The sequence below is a fragment of the Rattus rattus genome, chromosome 2 (genome assembly GCF_011064425.1).
Source record: "Rattus rattus isolate New Zealand chromosome 2, Rrattus_CSIRO_v1, whole genome shotgun sequence".
In the NCBI taxonomy this organism is placed as follows: Eukaryota; Metazoa; Chordata; class Mammalia; order Rodentia; family Muridae; genus Rattus; species Rattus rattus.
Genome location: NC_046155.1, coordinates 25,209,492 through 25,226,297, shown reverse-complemented (window position 1 = coordinate 25,226,297; position 16,806 = coordinate 25,209,492). Strand labels below are relative to the sequence as shown.

The 16,806-nt window shown below is 46.3% G+C and overlaps 1 protein-coding gene across 1 annotated transcript in view; it reads right to left on the bottom strand.

Annotated features, from left to right (window-relative positions):
* Dock8 (dedicator of cytokinesis 8) overlaps positions 1-16,806 on the bottom strand; it is a 189,667-nt gene that overhangs the window by 80,273 nt on the left and 92,588 nt on the right. Inside the window, exons 12-14 of the mRNA XM_032891748.1 lie at positions 15,346-15,482; positions 12,855-12,948; positions 11,604-11,766 (exon numbers count right to left, since the gene is read on the bottom strand). Coding sequence (XP_032747639.1) covers positions 11,604-11,766; positions 12,855-12,948; positions 15,346-15,482 — 394 coding nt within the window. The remainder of the gene's footprint in view (positions 1-11,603; positions 11,767-12,854; positions 12,949-15,345; positions 15,483-16,806) is intronic.

Sequence of the window (16,806 nt, the reverse complement as noted above, 5' to 3'; positions counted from 1 at the left end):
TCTATTAATGTACTGATGGCAGTTTACGTTAGTGCCACAAGACACCTGTGGTGTGCGTGTGTGTGTGTGTGTGTGTGTGTGTGTGTGTGTGACAGAGAGACAGAGACAGAGACAGAGAGACAGACAGAGAGACAGCAGAGAGAGGTGGTGTAGTGTATAATAGTCCCCATAAGCACATTTACACTATTTTCTCCCTTTCATTGATTATAGAGCTTTGGTGAACACTTTGTATCTTGATTCTTTGCACTGCAGTAGACTTTTGAAAGAATTCTTTTAAACCCTGGAATGCTCCAGTTTTCATCTTTAGATTAATCGATAGGTACTGATCATCCTTAAATGCCGTGCTTGGAGGAATTATGAGCTAGGGATTGAACGTGCTTTGAAGAGGCCGGATGAAGGGCATGTAAGCCCCTCTGGCAGTGCCTGTGGACTGGACAGTGGGGTTCGCTGTTACCACTCTCATCTTAGGCACCAGTAAGCGGCACCACACACCTGCCCCTACAACCAACACCAGTCAACTGTTTTAATAGCAAACGGGTGGTACGCCCTGCATTATAGCAGATGGCTTGTACTGGATTCTCTTGGTGTGATGTCACCAGAAGAGCCTCACATAGGAAAGCTCTCTGCTTTCTCAAAGCAGCACTGTGGCCATTTCAAAGTAATCTCAGAGGCAAAGACAAAGAGGTGAGGTGCCACTGCAGTGGAAATGCAGCTGAACCAACTGCCCCCATAGAGGCTTTGCTGCCCTTCACCTCTTCGGCAGCCAGAGGGCAAGACTGATTCCAGCAGACGCCCAAATGCTTCCTGATGTCAATGTCTGTGGTTCACTGATGGCCTCGATGCAAGCATTCAAAGGAAAGCGGCAATCCAGATACACCGAGAAGGCGAATGGCCCAGGAGGTGACTTTAGTTTGCCACTCGCATTTCCCTTCCAGGGAAATCTCTTTTAGATGTAGTAAGGACGGCTGGTTATTTCATGTTTACTTGCCCCACAGTGTCAGAGGGAAGCTTTAGGGTTTTAAATGCACAAAGAACAAAGTCCAGTCAGGAATCTCAGAACTCGGATTGGTTCTGGTTTTGGACAGTGTTTCTTCTAGGAAGCCCTTGGCCTTGTAGACGGTGCCATCGGGCTCCGTCATCAGAGCTCAATATTTTATGTGCTGTGGAACTATTACCACTCCAATGTGTCTGTATTTTTTTTTAAGTGGAAGTATGCTTTGTAAACACACACTTACAAATGCTCTATAATTCTGTCGCTGCCAGCTGTCCAGAGAGGACCAAGAGACAGTAGACATCTGCATCACTTGGGAGCCAGCACGACAAACACCACGCCCGACACATTCAAGAGACACTGGCCCAAGAGAATTGGTTTGTTTTTAATCTGCAGACATTCGAAGCCCAAGAGTTGATTGTGATATTTTCCTCTTATTTAGGCTTCACTGCTAGGAAGCTTAAGGTCACATGAATAGCTTACTTTCTGAGAAACTGCCAACAAGTTTAAAAAATATTTTGTGTATCAACTTTACCCGGGCTTAGATGGATCTCTCTTCCTTTATTTTGCGCATAAAACATATGGTGGTTCTCGTGAGACTGGCCTCAGAGGCTCATAAACTTGAATGTTTGACTTCCGGTTGGAAGACTGTTTAGGAAGGATTCAGAGGTGTGGTCTTGCTAGAGGAGGTATGTCACTAAGGCTGGGCTTTGAGCTTACAAAAGCCCACCCAGGCCTAGTCTCACTCTCTCTGCTGCCTGCTTGCTTGTGGGTCAGGATAGAAGCTCTCTCCACTACTGCTTCAGCTCCAGGCCTGCTTGCCTGCCTCCTTGCTCTCTGCCATGATGGCCATGAACTAACCCTGTGATCCTGTGAGCAAGTCCCCAGTTAAATGCTTTCTTTAAAGTCGCCTTGGTCATGGGGTCATGGTGTTTCATCCCAGCGACAGAACAGTAGCTAAGACATGATCCCTATAAGCTCCCTCTGACAGTCTCAAGGCACAAGGGTCAGAAGCAACTGCACAGACTCAGAGCCCTTCTGCACCCTGCCCTGCCGTTCTGTGAGCGTGGGCTCGTGCCATTAGCAGTGCTTATTTTTGTTTCCAGTGGTCTGTTAGGTCAAGTGCAGATTCAGAACGAAACAAAAACGGAAAGGAGGCCCTGTTGTGTGGGGTGAAGAGAAAGGTCCACCTTCAGAATTCAGGCAAAAGCAGTTCAGCTCGAGGCCTGTTTCAAGACAGTAGCCACATCTCTCCCAGCTAACACCTACTCATCATGGAGCTTATGATGTGTAATTGGAGATCTTTCTGTTAAGCAAGCCAGATATAGAAGCATAAATATTCCATGCTGTCCTCTTGTGGAATGATTCCCCCACCCCCGCCCCCTTCTCCAGTACTGTGAAGAGGAAGGGGAGGGGCAAATGTGATGGGAAGCGAACACAGTTACCTGACAACAATACACTTGAGAAGATGTCACTGTGAAACTGGTGGCTAGAAAACAACAAGTATACACTAGTAGGAGGAGAGACAGAAAAGGAGAGGAGCCTGGGGAGCTGCGTCATCGTCATCATCACCACCACCATCACCACCACCATCACCATCATCACCATCATCACCACCACCATCACCATCACCACCATCATCACCATCATCACCACCACTACCACCATCTCACCATCACCACCATCACCACCACCATCATCACCACCACCATCACCACCACCATCACCGCCACCATCACCACCACCACCACCATCATAACCACCATCACCACCATCACCATCATCACCACCACCATCACCACCATCACCACCATCATCACCATCATCATCACCACCATCACCATCGCCACCATCACCATCATCACCATCATCACCACCACCACCATCACCATCAGCAGCAGCAATGGTTGCTGATCCAACTCCCATCTGTGACCTGATTGCAGGAACATCAGAAAATTGAAATCTGATAAATTGATAGGGGATCTGCATCACCCTTTTCAAGTGACACCAAAGGAACTGCCAGCTCAGCACTGTTGTGGTGTGTGTGTGCGTGTGCATGCATGCATGTGTGAGTGCGTGTGTGCGTGTGTATGTGGTGTATGCACATGTGTTGAGGCCAGAGGAGAACGTGGACATCCTGCTCTATCATTTCCCACCATATCCCAGGGGCTTCTGTCAGTCAACCCCCACTCCTACCCCCTTCCTGGGGTTACACTTGCATACACGGCCATGACTAGCTTTTTTGGCACAGATATTAGGGTTTGAATTCAAGTTCTCATGCTTGACAGTAAGTGTTCATCACGGAGCCACCTCTCCAGCTCTGCCCCATCTCCCACCCCCCGCCCAGGCTTAGTTTTAAAGTTTGAAGAAAAGGTCACAAATGTGCATGGGATTTTCTCACCACCGAGCATAACTGTTAGCCTCAGTGTGTGGATCCTTTAGAACCCAACGAGGCCCTCTGATTGTCCTTATCGAACCATCCTGTTTATCTCTCCACGAACAGTTGCATGGATCTAAACCTACGCTTTGAAAGTTGTTTGGCAAGAATATGAAATAAAAGAGGTGGGATGGACCCATCTCTTGTATCCTTATACTCTCTCTGGTGTTTTAAGCTAGTGGGCAAATGATTTTCTTTTTTTCAATGTAAAAAGATACATCTAATCAGTTCGCCACGGTTTCTCATGCTGGGGTTGTGTCTGTAGCTCAGTGGTAGACTGCAGGCTCAGGAGCATGAGGCCTTAACTTCCGCGTCCAGCACTCAAAGCAGAAGCAAAAGCAAAAGCAAAAGCACTGTCTTACTAGGCTGTCAGGATCCAGGCCTCCCCTCCTGCAGGCTCGGTGATGCTGATTTGTGCCTGTGGTGTCTGCCTCTCCCACTCATGTCCACTCTTCCCCTCAGATAACCCAGATACAGTATCTCTTGGTTAGCCCTGATTCCTGCTGTGAGCGGCCAAGGCTGTCTGTGGCCTGAAACCACAGGGCATCCATTCATGGGAAGTCGTTATTTACCTCTGCTCTAGAGAAGAGTAGGTGAGAGACCTCGGTAGATAGGAAAGTTGAAAGAAAGATGAAAACACGTAAAAACAGAAGGTCTTCGTCCCTCTCCCATGTCAGAAAAAGAAGTAAGAGAGAGTAGTCCTGAAGGCTAATCCATCAAAGGAGAATTAGCCCTGCTGAAGACCAGTTTTAAAACACACAAACAAAGGTGCATTTATTCCCTATTTCCTGGGAGGCAGAGGCAGGAGGGTCACTTCAGTCCAGAAGTCTGGAGCCAACCTGAGCAAACTAGTGAGACCCTGTTTGGAAACAATGACAAAAGCTAATAAAAATACAGAAACCAAAGATGGCCTCCTGGGTTTCAGGGAACTCTCCCCAGTCTAGACAAACCACCCATCACACTGAACTACAAGCTGGGATTTGCCTTCATTTAATTACCTCTCCATACCTCCTACCCCAGAGAACCTTGACCTGAGGCTATATGAAAAGACAGTGTCTTGTGAACCTCTTGCTGAATTCTATAAATAGGACCTATGGGGGTAAAAATAGCATCTGTCACCACTGAAAAGCACGAATTTTAATTACAGCAGTTGTACCGGAGTAGCAGCGGAAGCGTGGCAGATGCAGATGAGTACAAAATAAGGAGAGTGTCCGGACCAGGCACTGTACAGCCAAGGACCACACACACAGCCTGTCTCACTGTACAGCCAAGGACCGTGCACACAGCCTGTCTCACTATACAGCCAAGGACCGTGCACACAGCCTCACCTGCACACCCCACAGAAGCGAACACAGTTACCTGACTGCACCGTTCCTGCACCAGAGAGAGTTCATAGAGGGGTAGGTTTGCATGCTACTGCCCCAAAGGAGACTTCACTCTGTGTGTGCACAGGATGCATACCTTGGCGTCTCTTCACTCCCCTTCCCCAAAAAAGTACTAATGCAGAAAGAAGACAGACCTGTTGGTAAGAATAAAACCCTCTGCAAAAAAAAAAAAAAAAAAAAAAAAAAAAAAAAAATCTCTTGGGGCGTTAGGGTCCCTCTCACTTTTTCATAGTCTTGGAAAAGGTGAACCTTAAAATGTGTGGGCGTCTGTAACAAAACAGTTTATCTGTTTTCTAAAGCAAAAGGCAGCTGCTTGCCCGAGTCCAGAAGTGAGGGAATTGTGCCCTCAAGTGGCTGAATGGTGTACTAAAATCATAGCTTAGGAAGAAAATGAAACAAGTCTATGAAGGATTGGCTCTCTTCTGAATTTTTCCATTCTTAGAGAAGAAGAAGATTGTTGAATTTGGGAGCAGGACATCAGGATGTGGGCTCCGTGTCCCTCATTTACACTAGGACTGAGCTTGTTCTAGAGCCAGGAATCATTTTTGTTTCCATTCCTTGGCTATTGCAAACGGCTTGACTTTTGCCCACTGCTCATCTGAGGTAAAGGGTGTGTTAGTAAGTTCTGGCCTCTGCTTGCTAAGTCCAGTAAAACAAATGCAAGCTTTCTCTCTTAAGGCAGCCCTCTTTAAACACTTCTTCAGAGGATAAAAAGCAAAAAGCTGTCCAGTAAATAGACAAGCATGAAGTGTGCGTGTAAAGGCTCCCAGCGCAAGATTAAGTCAGTGCACGATGAGATTGAGTACAGATCTGTAAAAGGAGAGAGAGAGAGAGAGAGAGAGAGAGAGAGAGAGAGAGAGAGAAAGAGGAGAGAACTCATAAAAAGGGTCTAGGAGGAACAGGAGGAGGAGCAGGAGGGTGTGAGGGTCATGCTCTTTAATGTGTGATAGGACAAACGTACACATGTCCAATTCACATCTGCAAGGAAGTGTAATCGAATGGCTGCCTCCAGTGGTCCACAGCCGGCCTGAGGTATGGAGCAAACACTTTTCATCTGGTCTGTCCATCGGTTGTTTCCCTGGTAAATATATACACTTAGAAGCCCACTGCTTAGCTTCAGCAGGCATAGCAAGCGCTGGTTTATGGAACAGAGCTTGTATAAGTGGACAATCTCGCATACATAAACAGGCTGCTTCCAATGAGAGAACTAAGTGGCTGGAAGTCGGGAGTGGCAGAGAGAATTTTCACTCTGCCTTCAGCACCTTTCATATCTGGAACCTTTGGAAGGGGTTACCTAGTCCTTAGGAAATAAAACTCAAAGAACTAATGGATCAATAAAGAATAGAGGGTGCCTTTGATAGAGATTTAAGTAAGGCACATTTATGGAGATGTAAAGAAATGTAAAGATTTTTATATGTGACCGAGGTTACTGGTTATGTATAAATTATGATTAATTAACGCTGGAGCGAGCACACAGACAAGTGGGACAGACACATCACAGCGCAAAGAGCAAGACCATCCTTACGTGAGGTGTGCGCTCCTGGGTTAGAGGCTCTACTCGTTCTTTGACAAACGCACTTGACTGCAAATCTAGGTGTATACTGGGATTGCTTCCCAAGTCAAGCAGATGAAGGGGCAGGCTGCTCTAAGTCACAACAGACCTCTGCGTGACAGCAACTGAGGGCAGATACAGTGGGGAAAACCACTTTTTGTCAAAGGACAGCTCCTGGAGCTCCTGAATAGGGCCCACCTGAGTGAGACTGGACACTGTGTGGCTTGCTCAGTACTGAAAAGATCTATTCTAGAAATAATGACAACTGGGTTTAAACTGGAAGTCTATCTTATTGAAAACAATCAAGTCCCATTCAAGGGCATACCCTGTGCCCCAGTTCTTCCAGAGTACTTTGGGTTCATTTCTTTCCTACAAATCACTAGACCCTAGCTCCCTGACGATCACTTGGAACCAGCCCTGTATCTACCCTGAGCCTTTCTCTTCTCTACTATGCCGCAAGCCTCACGGAATCCATTAAGCCATCATGGGGGCATCGGAGGCACCTCCTTGTTAGGCCACATCAGACGTTCTGGTCTGAGAACATGCAGCTGAATAGGAAGAGGCCTAGAAACAGCTAATTATCCATCAAAGAAATTGTGTTCCGACTGACAGGCTTGTTCTCAGCAACACGGTCCTCCAGAGTAGCCCAATAATTAGATAAACAAGACTTCGGAGGCTGGGCCGAGAGATGAAAACGCACTTTATGTGGCTTGCTTTAATGTAATCACTGGTTAAAAGGTCGGCATGGAGTTAACAAGCTCATTACAAACTCTGAGCCTGTGATCTGTGCACACGCCCCCACGGCAGTCACCTGATAAGCTGGCCTTGAAGGTCTTGCCCAGGCTGGGCCCCAATTCACACTATTTTTATTCTGCTCCTACCATGAGGCATCTGGTACCTCTATTGCCAGCTGTGTTGGGCATCAGGCAAAATACGCCAGGAATTGTTCCAATGCATTCTTAGGCAAATGCCTAGTCTTAAAAAATGAAAGTCTGGTTATGGAGACAGGAATGCAAGTTCAGGCTTGGACCGCCTTTTCTGTCAACCTTAGTGTCCCACTTTTGGAACTGCTGTAATTCTCTTGGTGACTTCTTAGAGCTGCTTTCCTGGGTCAGTCTCAAAGGATACCTTTCTAGTTCAACCCCTCCATAGACATTGATACTGTCAGTCAAATCCATCCTTCCTGTCAGTCGTGAGGGTTTGGACGTGGTTTCACGTCAGAGACCAGAGACTCTGATGTCAGGGGGTGCAGTCAGTTTTTGGAATAGCATTTCTCAATAAGTAATGTGATCTCGATCGTCTGAGCAAGTGTCCATTTTATGAATGCTCGACGCCTGGGAAGCCTGAATGGTTCTGTTATGGTGGGCTTTGGGCCCTTTTCTTACAGTAACTTGTATATAGTAGAGGTACCTGGGGGTAGAGTCCAGACAGGACTCAACTAGAATATATATAGTCCACAGTGAGCTCGGCAGAAGACACTTAAGAGGCACAGCTAACAAAGGAGTTACCTGAGGAGGTGGGAGGAAGGCAAGGGTTGATGTCAGCCATTAGTTCCCTTCCCTGAAGTACGGTCTGATGAAAATGACAAATCTGACCCTACACGTCTGGCTTTGGCCATGGAAGCATTCAGTGTTTGGCATACCAGCTGCATTTATCCTCTGTAGGTCATAGCTATATAAAGTATTTATAAGCTATATATCACATTCTTTTTTTTTTTTTTTTTTTTTTTTTCGGGGCTGGGGACCGAACCCAGGACCTTGTGCTTCCTAGGCAAGCGCTCTACCACTGAGCCAAATCCCCAACCCTATATATCACATTCTTAAGTTTTAAGGGATTTATCCTTGAATTGATCTGTTTTTCAGAGCCCATTTTTGTGTATTTAACTTCCTTGGATTTTGTGGTGAATGAATGAAAATGTCTCCCCCAAGTTCATATAGTCGAATGCTTGGTCTGTGCTTGGTGGAACTGCTTGGGAAGGATTAGGAGGTGTGGTCTTGTTGGACAGTTGTGTCACTGAGAGTGGCTTTGAGGTTCCAAAAGCCCATTGCGTTCCCAGCTACCTGTTTCTTTTCTTTTGCTTGTGGATCAGATGTAAACTCTCAGCACATGAGGACCATTAAAGAAATACTAAAATTTAACACCACAAGAAGTTAAGGCAACATGCTTTTCTAAATTTCTTAAAGTTTTCATGTAGAAAGATACTGGGACAAGTTTGTTACATGTCTCTTTCCAGAAACATGCTGCTAAAACACAGTAGCATAGAGCCAAGAACAAGTCTCTCCTTCACCAGACTGGAGAGAAGTACCTTCCATCACTAAGAGTGAAGACCTGGTTCCAGAGGCATGGCCTTGGCCATTCTATGGTACAACCAAAGAACAGCAGCTCTACGTTTGCAGGCCTGTTTCTCAGGACACCACGATGGGTGCAGCATAAGCTGCCTAGACTTGTCCTCGGCACTGGCACATTCTGAATGGCTCAGTGCACAGATGCACTCTAAATCCTGCAGCAATGTGATTAAAGGATAATGTCTGTAGTAAATGACTCCTGTGGGTGATTAAATGCTGGGGTGGGGGGCAGTTGGATAGCTATAGAATTCATTTGGTACAAGTTTATTCCCATGCCACAAGCGTCCTCTTCCAATTAAAGGATAGGTTTCCACAGAGATGGAGACAGCACCGGTAAGCAAACATGGTCATGCCTTCATCTTCCTCCATGGAGTGGGGAATGGAATGACTACTTTCTATAAATACTTGGCTCTTTAAGGAGGGAGACTCAAGGCTGATTTGGTGTTGAAGAAAATGAAGATTTGCTCCAGGAAGGATGAAGTTGGGGGTCCTGTTGCCTCACCAGCACCAGAAGGAAGAGCTCCATTTCTTATTGTGCGACACTTGAGCGTGCTTCTCATGGTTACTTAGCTCAGTGGTCACCTGTCATTTCCAGGCCTCACGTTAGGAAACCTGTAAGATGTATGTGTGGCGGGCACAGCTGGGCTCTAAAACTCCTCGCATGTCACCTAGGAAAGTGTGGGTGAGGAACTGGAGAGATGGGAGCTCCCATGCACTGCTGGGAGGATAGATAATCATTTTTTGGGGGGGGGATTGGGGGGAGAAACAATATAAAAGTTACTAAAAACAAATGTCTCCTGTAACCCAGCAATGTACTGTTAGGCATATTCCTAGGGAAACTTTTCACACACATTCACAGAGGGACAAGGTAAAAATCTGTCACTGGGCAGGACAAGTAAAAACTACCAATGCTGAGGCTCGGTGAGATGCCTGGGCAGTTGAGTGCACTGGTGGCTCTTCTGGACAAACCATGTTCCATTCCCAGGACCCATGTGGATGCTTCTAATGCTCTGTCACTCTAGTCTGGGGGAACTGCCCTCTCTGGCCTTCATGAGCACCAGACATCCATGTGGTGCATAGACATCCATGTAAGCAGGACACAAATGCACATAAAACTAAATAAATTTAAAAGGAAAGCTGCAAGTGTTAGGGTGAAGAGATAGCACTCCCTAGAGAGATAGCTTGCAAACATGAAAACCCAGGCTTGACACCCTCTCCCCTACCATGGAAAACCCAAGCATGGAGTCATTAGTTTATAATACGAATGCTGGGAATTCAGAAATAAGAGAACCACTGAGCAGAAAGTCTACTCTAATTTGTGAGCCCAGGCCCCAGTGAAAGACCTTGTCTCAATAAACAAGGTGTGTAGCTCCTGAAATTGACCTCTGGCTTACACATGTGTGTGCGCTCGCGTGCACACGCACACGCACACACACATGCACACTTACACCAACGAATACTTAACAAAAGCCAAGTGGAAATATATGAATATAAACATAACAGCATTAGTATGCAGAGATTCGTACGTGTGTGTGTGTGTGTGTGTGTGTGTGTGTGTGCATGTGTCTATAGGAAGTCACACATAAGCTCATGATAATAGTTGCTGAGCACGGCTGTGGTATGAAGGTAAAATGTCTCTCGTAGACTCCTGTGTTTGAACACACAGTTTCCAGCAAGTGGTGCTGATCGGAAGGTATGGTCTTTAGTGTGTGGGGCATCTCCAGTGGAAGCCTGTCACTGCGAACCAGCCCTGACTCCCTGACTCACTCAACCATGACGTGAGGTGGTCCTCTGTACAGCTGTACAGCCCTCCACCATGAGCCACTGCCATGTCTTCCACTCTAAATGAGCTACATCCCCTCAAGCTGTGAGTCAATGGAGTCCCTCACTCCCTCTCCCTCCGCCCTTCCCTTTTTCCTTCCTTCCTTAAGTTGCTTCTTGTCTGGTGTTTGGTTTAGCCACTTGGAAAGGAAGCACCATAGGCAGCGAGGCGCAGCTCTGTGAGGTCAGAAAGACCTGACGAGGTATTTTATATGGAAAGCAAAGCCCACAAAGTGTCCCTGGTGGACGGTAGAGAAGCCTCTGGAAATAAACAGGAGCACATAAGCAACAGTGCTTTGCATAGAGGAGCACCGTCAGAGGTCCCTTAAGTTCCCTAAGAAGTCAGGGCACAACTTCAAGCCAGAGGTCAATTTCAGGAGCTACACACCTTGCTTAGGAAGCAGAGCAGTCTCACCTTCGGTTGCACAGGATCTCACTCTTTCGCCATTTGGTATGGTAGCCATGGCACTTACAAGTAAATTAGTTGAAACAAAGTAAGATGGCACTTTTATTTTGTCTACTGTATTAGCGGAACACACTAAAACACTGGACACCAGCTGGGGACTATTTCTGTCACTGACTTAGGTTTTTGCTGGATAGAGCTGGGTTTTCAATGGAAAACCTGTGTGTTGTTTGGTGTTATTTTGCCTGTAATCCAGACTGGCCTGGAGCTCACCATGAAGTCCCAGTTGGCCTCCTAAGTACTGGAATCAGACGTGTGGTACCATGCCTGTGTGAAACCTTAGACAACTATGGCATTCCAGTCATGTTCCTCTTGTCCTTAAAGACTTTCTGCATGGGAGAAAGCCAGGCGATAGGTTTGGTTTTCTTTCCGTTTTCCTTCTTTTCATTTGTGGTGAGAATATACCCAGTAGACTCTATTACAATTATGACTGAAAAAAATGCATCTTTATCACAGAGCATTGGGTAAAACATCTCTGGAAGCGACCTTGCTGTCCTCTATGGTTCCAAGCCGTCACATTTAGTTTCCCCTCAAACTCAGGAAGAAGGAAGAGAGGCTGGATTTGGGGAGAGCGAGTGTACTATCCAAACAAGGGCCCGCATTTCTCACCTGTACACGGTGTGAGGAACATACACTTCCCGGATTGGAAATTCCAAAATCTCCTTGTGGGGACGCGTCCGATTTTCAGGGAAGGGTTTGACCGGCAGCATCTCGGGTGTCAGGCAGCAGTTCATCACGTCAGGAGCTGGGGCTATCTCCAGCCTAAGTGAGCCTAGAGCAAGTCAGGAGGGGGTGGGGTTACTGAAATCTGTCAAGAAGGAACCCTGGGTTACTGTGTTGTAGGTAAGCTGTGGGAACATAGGTGTTTTGGAGTTCCCAGATAATTTCCTATAATTTGAGATTTTTAAAAGCCTGCTTGCTATCACTTTTGAGATTAGCATTTTATAAAACCAAAGTAAGGATTTATACAATGAGTAGGAGCTGACTAGAAGGGTCTATATATGGTTAAAAAACGTTCAGGTATTAGTAGCAGTAAAAATTGGTCTTTGGATTGAGGCCTTTCACCTTGGGTGTCAGAGAAATATAAACACAGCATATGCTATATTGAAATAGCATATGGTGTTCACTTGAGGATAAATGTGCTTTCACCTATCAAATTGTCCCGCTCTCTTTAAATACCAGACTCCCATATAACATTTTGTGTGATAAAGGGCTGTTGGTATGTTCCAATGATCACTGGATTATCTGAGAGACCGAATCTAAAGCATCCTATTTGTAGAATACAACCTTTATGAATGAGAAACCATTAATAGATTTGTCAAAAATGCACAGCAATTTAGATTCTTAACTTCAAACGCAAAAAACCCATATCGCCCTCAGCAGTTTTAACAAGAAATGTCAATCACAAACTGGGCACTGTTCAAGAGTGTCACAGCTGACTTCTGCTGACAACTTGACACAAACTTAGAATCACCTGGGGAGTAGACACCTCAAGGGAAGAACTGTCAGGATCAAACTGGCCCATGGCCATGCCTGTGAAGTACTTTCTTGATTGTTAATTAGTGTGGGAGGGCACACCCTGTTGAGGGCGGGAACACCCTCAGGCAGGTGGGCCTGGGCTGCAGAAGAAAGCCAGTTGAACACGATCCTGGAAGCAAGCCAGGAAGCAGCATTCTTCCACTGCTTCAGTTCCTGACAAGAGGATCATCTTGGGCTCCTACCTTCCTTCCATGATGGACCACAATGTGAAAGAGTAAAGCCAAGTAAGCCCTTCCCTCCTCCCGGTGGCCTTTGATCAGCATTGTACCATAGCAACAGAAGCGGACTAGACTAGAGGTGCTGAAGAGGAGCCAAGCACACCTGGGATGGATTTCACTCTTCGCTGTAGGGATGAAGATCTCTTGTAGTCAGCTAAAAACTTGAACAAGTCTTCATCACTAAGGCGATCTCCCTCCTGCCAAGAGATGCTTGCAGTTAGTGGGGAGGTTCTATCGATTCCTGGACTTGGGACCAGCTATTTCTAAGACTTCCCCCTGAAAGCCATTTAAAGATGATTGCTTTTGCATGTTCTTTCTCTCTTTATTTTCCTTCTCTCTGCTCTACTCTCTTCTTCCCTCCCTCCCTCCTTCTTTTCTCTTTCCTGAGATATGGTCCCACTAAGTAACTCAAGCTGACCTCAAACTTGCAATCCTCCTGTCTCAGTCTCCTGAGTTCCACCACACTTGACTTATCTAGTCTAACAAGTCTTTCATAGAAATTAGTGTGCCAGGCAGCTCTGGAATCACTTAGTGCAAGCACTACCACCCTGCACTCTTCTCAGCCAATCTCTCATCAGCACTGCTGCAGGCAGAGCCTCCACTGCTCTCCTAGGCAGCCGGCTGACCTTGAGGAAGCAAGGTCACATTCGGCTGTCTTGTGATGGCGATGAGCAGAAATTCCTTTTAGTCCCTGAAACAAGGCTGAACAAGCCCACTTCTTCAGAGATTCGAAAGTGGGAAAGGTGTCTTTTCTTTCTGATTTCATTGCCTTTGTCTTGAATGAGGAAGGTATGTGTAAGCCCCGCCCTCTACATGCCTACCACGGGAAGTGTTCAGCCAGGGGCACACCTGTGGCAGAGGCCACGGAGGACGAACTGCAGTGAGCATGTGAGTTTCCTGGAGACAGACATGGCTGTAATGGATGTACAGGAGAGGCACAGCCACACGGGGATTGTCCCTAGATCGCCTCTTGCTACTGCTGTGCCTTCTCATGTCTCTCATTGCCACATTCCTCTTGTATCTAGCATGGTGTGAATGGGCCTGTCACCTCCTGCCTACAGTCTAGTGTGACTGCTTCGTGGGAGGCAGCCCACCCAATCTATTGGGCAATTTTCCTGCAGATCAAAATGAAGATGGACTTTCATAGAATAACGCTCTTTCAGTGGATTGGCAATTTTTACAGAATCCCTGGTTTGATTTAAATAGTTTCAGGAAGCTGGGGTACTTGATGGGGAAGAGTCGGGAGATGGTTTAGGTGGTTTTGCCAGGAACATATGATAAAGACAGAACTAAGAGTAGGATGTGTCCCCCTCTCTGTAGTGAAGATCATACAGGCTAGGAACGGGGCACGGTCAGTTCTCATGCCTTTGTCATAGTTGTGCAAAGGGAAGTCTGAGGCAGATTAAAGCTTAAGCAAAGCACTGCAGGTTGGGTCTGAGTCCCTTGACCTTGTGACCTAAGGCCATCATCACAGGTTTCGGTGTGCACTATGAAAGGACGTTGCTAGGAACGGAAAGTAAACTGGTCCTATTGTGAGGATAAGAGCAGAGAATAGATGACTATAAGACATGAGATAAGTGATTTGTTTCTTGGTAAATACAAACTGTTGTCAGCTAACAGAGAAAACTAGCTACAACACACTTGGCTTGCTTAGTCTTCATTAATCAATGACAAAAGGATTATTGCCTTGAGGTTAGGATGAATTTGTGGAGAGAAACATAGATGAGAAATGTTTGGTTAGGTGTGGGTTTCAAAAGAATATTTAATCGGTAATCATGTTGTGATCTCCCTTTGTGTAGTGATTTTAATCTGTTTCTGAAGAATGTGTTTTTGTGATGGTTGTTTTTGGAGAATAGGTTACTTGTGGCTATGAGGTGACCTTTTGTCTTACATAAAGAATTTTTGTCTTAGGTGATATAAAAAGGCTAAAAGAAAAGATAAAGTTGGAGGCTTGCTTCATCTACTGTGTGTGTGTGTGTGTGTGTGTGTGTGTGTGTGTGTTCAGTGTGTGTGTGTGTGTATGTATGTCCCTCCCCCCCTGCCCCCTTTTCACAGGCCCCAGAGAATTAAGTTTTGCTCCCTCAGAGAAAAGGTCTGCTGTGATTAGCCACCAGCTCCACATAGTTCCTGACTGTGGAGGATGGCCCTTTGGCACATCTGCATACCTTCTAATCTTTGTAACAACCCAGCTGAACAGATGTGATGGTTTGCATATGCTTGCCCCAGGGAGTGGCACTATTAGAATGTGTGGCCTTGTTGGAGGAAGTGTGTTGCTGTAAGGGTGGGCTTGGGGACCCTCCTCCTAGCTGCCTGGGTGTGCTCAGTCTGTTCCTGGCTTCCTTCAGATGAAGATGTAATGCTGCCATGTTCCCGCCTTGATGATAATGGACTGAGCCTCTGAACCTGTAAGCCAGCCTTAATTAAATGTTATCCTTTATAAAACTTACATTGGTCATGGTATCTGTTCACAGCAATAAAACCCTAACTAAGAGAACAGACCACACTAACTTCTCTGATTACATTACACCACTCCTTTGGATCTAACACCCTCACCAATACAACCAAATTCAACTGCACTGTAACAAAACAGATACCTGCTTGAAGAAGATGTTAGTGGCCAAGGTGGTGGTTTTGAAGTTGGATCCAACTCCATTTTCCTCAAAGGAGAGGGTTCTCTCAGAAGGCCTCCTGGACTGGGACAAACTCCTCCTCTCCCCCACAGAGTTTCTCCCTTGAGGAAAGCAACTGTTATTCTTAGATGTAAGGACACACACCAGTTATTACTGATCCCAGTCATCCCTCCACAGGGCTCATCCTTCCTTAGTCCCCCTCCTCAAGTCCCTAATATTCTTATTCTTTACCAGGGTAGAGAGAAGCCTGGTGGCTCTAAACCTTTCCTGCAGGAGAACAGAGCTGGCCGGGTGTCATCCTGCAAGAGTCTGGAGCTCAGCCAGAACAGGGTCTGCGGAGAGGCTGTTGAGTCAGCCCAGTGTTTGCTTTGCTTTTACACTTGTGTTCCCCTGGGAGAGCACACACTCATGCATCCCTGAAGGCACTGGGGACTCAAACCAGCTTGTGCACATTCTGGATCCAGTTTGCCTCTGTTCCAGTGTGGATCAAGCAACAGAAGTGCCCTGGCTGACCTTTTCACTGGAAACCAGACAGGGCTGAGGCTCTCAAACTATAGCTTCCTCCTTTCTTTTGAAGAACCAGGTTGAAATCTTGTGTCTTATTTTCTGCAAGCCTAGGGGTTCTGTTATGAATTGCCCACTGCCTAGAAATCACAGCCGTTAAATGTTCTATTATGCCCAATTCTCATGCTGATAAGAGCTACCATTGGCTACCTAAACTCCGCGTCCCTGGTTATGTCTTAGGAATTCAGCTTCAGTGCTGAATTAACTATCCTTTACTTGGACCTAACATCTTGGCAAGCCCTCTGCCTGAATTACTTGGACTTGCAGTGCCTACCGAGCTCCTCCACACTTTGTAACAAGTCAATAAATAGAACAGCCGCCTTAGAAAGACTGGCTGTGAAGGTCAGCAGGGGTGAAGTTTACTGACAAATCAGAAAGAATGCAGTTCTGTCTGGGGATTATGCAACAGTAACGCCAGGAAAGCAGCAACAGTAACAACCTCCCTGGCCTCCACCCCTGCAAAAGGCAACATTTCAGAACTGGCAGAGCCAAAGAATGTGTGAAACATCCAAGGGTAGACTCAGATATTTGCGGAATATGAAAGTGCTTAGGAAAACAGAAATTCCACCAGGGCATGGGTCTACTTGGAAACTACAGTCACCGGGACATTATAGACATGATTGGTTCCCATAAATGGAGAGGCATGAAAAGGGGTCTCTGTAAGTTAGAACAGTAACTACTGCCTACTTTTGGTGCTCACTCCCATTCTACCTGGCCAAATAGACTTTGGGAGACCAGGGATTTTGCTGAGAAATCTGAGTTTTGCTTTTCAGAGCTTTGGACAGTGCCCCTTTTTTTCTGTGTGGGAGCCAACCACGGTGTCTTTGTTTAACATACTGTGCCTGCTCACTGCTCCTTCTT